Source organism: Mesitornis unicolor, unplaced genomic scaffold (genome assembly GCF_000695765.1).
Source record: "Mesitornis unicolor isolate BGI_N332 unplaced genomic scaffold, ASM69576v1 scaffold35777, whole genome shotgun sequence".
In the NCBI taxonomy this organism is placed as follows: domain Eukaryota; kingdom Metazoa; phylum Chordata; class Aves; order Mesitornithiformes; family Mesitornithidae; genus Mesitornis; species Mesitornis unicolor.
In genome coordinates this window covers 7,551-13,635 of record NW_010197750.1, presented here as the reverse complement: position 1 = coordinate 13,635, position 6,085 = coordinate 7,551, and the positions used below count along the sequence as shown (strand labels likewise).

The window sequence follows — 6,085 nt, the reverse complement described above, 5'->3', positions numbered from 1 at the left end:
CGGTTCATGTGTTCGCATCAGAGTCCTGCAGAAGGGACGGGGTTGTCCCAGTTTCTTTGACCTTGCCTGTGTGTCATGCAGTTTATTAAGTAATTTTCCATTCGTTTAGCATTTTCAGTACGTGCCTTTCCTGGCGCGTTAATATGAAAGCAAAAGTATTTGGAGCGCATTTACTTCTCTTGCATGAGATTATGAGAAATGGGATTTGTGAGGGAGTTTGCCATCGCAGCAGTGTGGAGGAGATGCTCCACAGCTTTTTTAAGTTCTAGGATTACTGGTCAGGCAAAGCAGTAAAAACACCACCAATAGCAAGGAACAGGGGGGCATTGCCTTGGTCAGCAGCAGAGCGAGGATATAAGGAAGGGGGGTTAACAAAGTCGAAGAGGATCAGTTGGCAGGTATCACAAGATCATTAAACTTCATTTCCATTCCCCTCATGCAGACAGACAGGATTTTGGGGTAGTATCCAGTCTCTGCAGCATCCTGGTTTTTAGCCCACATTGAAGGAGCAAATTTGCCCTGGGAGCACATTCCCTTTTGGCTCAGTGATGGGGCTGATTCCACAAACGCAGACTGCGTCCTGGGCCCTGCTGGTGTTGCCTCTGGTGCCTCAGACCCCGCAGAGCTGCACAGCAAAGGGTTTTGTCTGTCAGGTCTGGAGGTGAGGTGAGTTTTCAGCTTCTGAAGCTTCATTTTCCCCAAAACAGAGGTGCCTTTCCAGAGCAGTCAGAGGCTGATGCTGTTGAGCTAACACAGCTGAAGGTCTCATTTAATCCCTCTACATCAGGAATTTGATTTTGGTAACACGAATGTGAAGTTAGCAGAGCACACTTTCCGCTACCAGTGCTACTGAGGCATTTTCCCAAGGTAAGAAATAGCTAGAGCTTGTAAAATCAAGGGCATTGATTTCCAGCAATAACAGCTCATTTCAGCTACCATTTCCTTCCCTCCTGCTGACATCTGATGTCTCTGTGTACAAAATGCTTATTTTGCTTGGAAGATTTGTCAGTGTTGTCTGCCTTTTCTTGCCTGTAGGATGAATTCCCGGTCCGGGAAGATCTCTCTGAAATATCTGATGACGATACCTCGTTGGCAAAGCCAGCCCAGCCTGTGAAGTCAACAGTCCCCTCCTTTAAACTGAAGAATGACTCAGATCTCTTTGGTTTGGGTTTGGAAGAAGCTGGTCCCAAGGAGAGCAGCGAGGAAGGTAAAGGTGACACCTTATTTCCACTCTGGCTGATTTTATTTGTCAGGCATCTGTTGTTTTTCCAAAATGGTTCCAGGGTGTAAGCAAACCAATTTGCACTAAATAAAATACCCCGTAGCTTCACGCAGTGCCCTGTGTGAGTCTCTAACATGCTTTAACTCAGCATAAATAACTTTCTTTAAGTTTTTCCCCATGGGAAGGGAGAGAACTTGGCTCGTCCGTGGCATGAGCTGTGTATTATTTCTGTCCCAGCTGGAAGCAGGAGTGCATCTTTCACAGGCTGCTTCTGTCTGAGGCTTCCTGCTCAGCCTTGCATGCCAGGGAAGTGGTGCTCAGCCTTGCAGTGTCCACCCCCTCAAGAATTTGGATCCATTTGAGCAAAAAGCTCTGACATACCCTGCCAATTCTCTCTTCTATTTCTGGGAAAGGTGGGGTGAGGTTCTGATCACAACCTAAGCATTCTTCCAGCTTGGCTATTTTTTTTTCCTGTTTTACTCCCTCATCCCTCGAGGGAACAAACCTTACTCGCACAAATAATTTCTGCTGTCTTGGCACTACTGCAAAGCAGCTTCCCATAGATCTGCCCCCGATGTCACCACGAAGGATGGAGAGTTAAAGACTTAAGGGGGGAAAAAAGCTGTAAGCAGCACCAGAGAGAGATCTCTTTGAATAGCTATTCCAAAAGCGTAAGCAAGGTGTCACAGGCTGGGATGGCTCCCATCAGTTTGTTGCTTTGAGTTGCTGAACAGCACAGCTTGAAATAGCTAAAAGTGCATCCGTAGAGACCCAGGTCAATAATTTAACTTCAGTCTAACATCTTCAGTAATTCAACATGGGTTCCTCCTCTCTCCTCTTTCTGAGATAAATATAAAAGCACGTCTTGGTAGTCAGTCCGCTGGAGCTTGACCTGCAATTAGATTCCTCCATGGCTGACTTGTATTTACAGGGTCAGCGTGTGGGTAGGACTGGCAGTCGAACACCACACATGAAACGTGGTGCAGTTATAAACCCTCCTGTCAAACAGCCAGGGGGATCCTCTCCTGTTCAAGGAGGTTTTGTGCAAAGGCAGTGGACATTCAGCACTCTAATTAATAGCCTAGTCATCAACTGCAGTAACCTGGGATAAATGATTTCACAGAATCACAGAATCCCAGAACGTGAGGGATTGGAAGGGACCTCAAAAGCTCATCCAGTCCAATCCCCCTGCCGGAGCAGGAACACCCAGATGAGGTTACACAGGAAGGCGTCCAGGCGGGTTTTGAATGTCTGCAGAGAAGGAGACTCCACAACCTCTCTGGGCAGCCTGGGCCAGTGCTCTGTCACCCTCACTGAGAAGAAGTTTCTTCTCCAATTGAAGTGGAACCTCCTGTGTTCCAGTTTGTGTCCGTTACCCCTTGTCCTATCATTGTTTGTCACCGAGAAGAGCCTGGCTCCATCCTCGTGACACTCACCCTTTAAATATTTATAAACATGAATGAGGTCTCCCCTCAGTCTCCTCTTCTGCAAACTCAAGAGCCCCAGCTCCCTCAGCCGCTCCTCAGAAGGGAGATGCTCCACTCCCTTGATCATCTTTGTAGCCCTACGCTGGACTCTCTCCAGCAGTTCCTGTCCTTCTTGAACTGAGGGGCCAGAACTGGCCACAATATTCCAGATGCGGTCTCACCAGGGCAGAGTAGAGCGGGAGGAGAACCTCTCTCGACCTATTTGATAGTGATGGACTCTGGGACTCATTCGATACCATAAAAATAGCCACCCGTGTAGAGCAGGGCTGCGGCACAAGCACTGTGGCCTCATGGTGGTACCATTTCCATGCCCAGTTTGAGCAGCAGCGAGTGCTGCCCTGCCAGGGCGCTCCCAGCTGCTGACACCGTGCCCCGAATGCTCCATCCATCACCAGCTCAGCCCACAGGAGCACGAATCCCTGGTGGGATTTCCTTCTGCCTTGGGATATTTAGTGGTGAGAGGGAAAACGTTCCCAGGAGCTCTTCTTCAGACCTGGAAATAATAATCTGGTTCCCAGCTGGCTTTTGGACCAGTTTGTAGAGCTTGTCTTGTGTTTGTTCCTTACTAGTTGTGATACACTGAATGTCCAGGTCAGTGTCCATAACCCAATAACACAGATGATATAATGCTCATCATTAAACTAGATGTCTCTGGTTAACTTAGGGTGTGACTGCTGGGGCCTGTGTTGGTTCCTGGGATTGCCTTTGCCCTTGGCTCCAGGATGGAGCGTTTTGTTCTTAGAAACCAAGACAGAGCAGAATTACATCTCTTGAGGTTTAAACTGATTAAAAACAATGTTGGTTTTTTTTGTTTGTTTGTTTCAACAGATAAGCAGCCTTCTAAGGAGAAGAAGAAGAAGAAAAAGAAAAGCAAAGAGGTACTATTTTAATTCCTCAGAGCTGGTCTGCTGTGTTATCTACCAGCCACGGGGAGGGGTGGCCTTCTGCAGCGTACTCTGTGCACCTCATGGACTTCCTTCCACTCTCCATCCTCCAGCCAGACCCTTCCCTCCCAGGCTCTGCAGCCCATTAACCACATTGCAGCTCAAAAGCAAGCTTTGAGAACAGTCAAATTTTTGAAAAGGCAGTGTAAAATATAAGACTAAATAGAGCAGTGCACCTCTGCTGGGCTGAGCCTGTTGCTAGCACCGTGACATTTTCCAAGCAGAGGAGTGTCCCCGACAGATCTAATCTCAGAGGCAGCAAGGGAAGTCTGCAGGAGGCTTTGTCTTTGACATTTCTGCCTGTCCAATGCCGTGGTATTGCCGGGCACAAACTGCCTGACAGACCAGTGCTGCGTGTAAACCAGATGGTCTTTCCTCTCTTCTGTCCAAGCACGCAGAAGGGTCTTCTGGAATGAACTCTGAGCCAACCTTGGTAGTAGAGGCTTCACCCTAAGTAAGGTTCCCATCAGAGCCAAGTTTTAGGGCGATGTACGCTGGGTTACTGGCACGCTCAGAGGATTTACCCACGAAAATGTTCTCCTTTTGCAGGAAGAGGAGAAGTCCGTGAAAAAGAAGAGCAAACACAAGAAGAGCAAAGAGAAGGAGGAGAGCAAAGAGGAGAAAGAGAAAAAGAAGAAGAAGAAGAAGAGCAAGGAGAAAAACAATGAGATAGATGAACTGGAGGCTTTTCTTGGAGGAGGAGCCAGCATGAGCAAGCTGCGAGGAGGTGGGGACTACGAGGAGCTGTAGGCTGGCCGCGTGTGCGCGCAGCGGACTCTTCTGGCGTGGCCGTCTCCATCTTTTCTTACGAGTCACACCAGGACGGGTGCAGATGTGTAAAGCTTTGGCCCTTTGCCGTATGCACTCTCGGAACAGAGCTGGCAAAAGGAAAGCTTTACATCTGCGTGTGCTGTGCTGGTGCGTTCGTTACACCAAGGAAATCCGGCTGAGATGTACTTGAGTAAGGGGGAAGGTTCAGGGCGCCGTTCCCAGGCCCGCTTCCAGGCTCTCATTTTTGCTCCTTCCAGAGATGCCCCGTCGGGCCGCTGGCAGGGGGCGGGAGGCAAAGGGGACCTGCCCCCCCTGCTCGCCCCTGCTATATTCCACTCCTGCACACCTGAAATTCCTGTCTTGTTAAGAGGAGTGCAACAAAACATGCCGCATGAACGCATCGTGCTCGCCTGTCTCGAGTCTTTAACTTTTTACCCTTCCTATTTTTTTAATGAGAAAGGTGGTTTGGGCCGTTGCTCCACCCAGCAGTCGATGAGCTTTAAATCAAGCAGATGATGCTGAGGTACAGCTCTCTAAAACAGCAGCTGCAGGCCCAGACTGAGAGAGAGAGAGCGTGTGATTTTGGAGTCCTTTGAACGGGACCTTTCTGCACAGCAGCTTAATTAGCACTCACTGGTGCTGCTGTTGGAATTCATGAAGCCCCATTGATTTCCGTGGCCCCAGTGTCTCGGACACTACACGTAAGCTGCTATGCAGTTTGGGAAAACAATGCAAAGTGCAAAGCTAACCTGAAAAAAAAAAAGAGAGAGAGGAAAATCAGTGCTTTTCTGCATTCCCCACCCCTCAGTTTGCATACACTAGAATCCCTTCCCTTCGGTACCTCTCAGGGACATGACTCTCGTGTGGAAATGGAGATATCCAGAGCTTCAGAACTGTCTGCAGGGAAGTGTTAGCATGGCAAGGCATTTGCTTCTCAGGCATTTACGATCACGCTGTAAAACACGGGCTGCCTCTCCACACTGAGAGGGACGACCTCCATAGCTCAGACCTTCCCGGTCCGGCTTCTATCGACGCCGCAGCCGTGTTTCCTGGGCCGAGTCCCTCAGCAGCCTGTCCCTGCCCCGAGCAGAGCCTGCTCTGTCCCATCAGCGTGGGAAGCCTTTGAATTTGTGCTTTGAACTTCATCCCGTGGGTTGGCACTTGCTCAGCAGCATCGGTTGCCGCTGGACGGGCGCTACAGGGCAGCCCTTCGTGTCGCAGTGAGCAGCCCCTGTGTTCGATGGAGCTTGATCATCTCCGTACCCCGTTCTGTTTGGGTTCTGGTGTCCCTTCCGCAGCTCAGATGGTGAAGCTCCCTCCAGATTCTGTGCATTACGTTACCCTGTTGCTTGCAGGTTGATTTGAGGTTTGGGTTTGTTCTCCCTCACCCCTTTTTGTTGTAAAATGTCAACCGTGAAATCCACGCTGGGGTTTCCTTCTCCATCCCTATGAAGCAAGGTGTTCTTTTGGTCCACTGTCCACTTCAGAGTTGTCTTGACCAGCAGGCAGTAACCTGCTCCATTTTTCTTTTTCTTTTCCCCCAGCCCCCAAAATGCACTTGTAACTGTTTCCCCTATAAAACAAACTGGTTTTTTTGCTGCATGAGCAGTATATTGTTCAGCTCTGTTCGCCTCCTTCTCCAAGCATCACTACATTTCACG

The 6,085-nt window shown here is 49.3% G+C and overlaps 1 protein-coding gene across 1 annotated transcript in view; it reads left to right on the top strand.

The window, feature by feature from the left end:
• The window catches only part of LOC104544138 (rab-like protein 6), a gene marked incomplete at both ends in the record, with an annotated part of 2,924 nt that extends 1,717 nt beyond the window's left edge, over nt 1-1,207 (top strand). The window contains one exon of the mRNA XM_010188911.1: nt 1,036-1,207. Coding sequence (XP_010187213.1) covers nt 1,036-1,207 — 172 coding nt within the window. The remainder of the gene's footprint in view (nt 1-1,035) is intronic.
• Nucleotides 1,208-6,085: the final 4,878 nt, after the last annotated feature.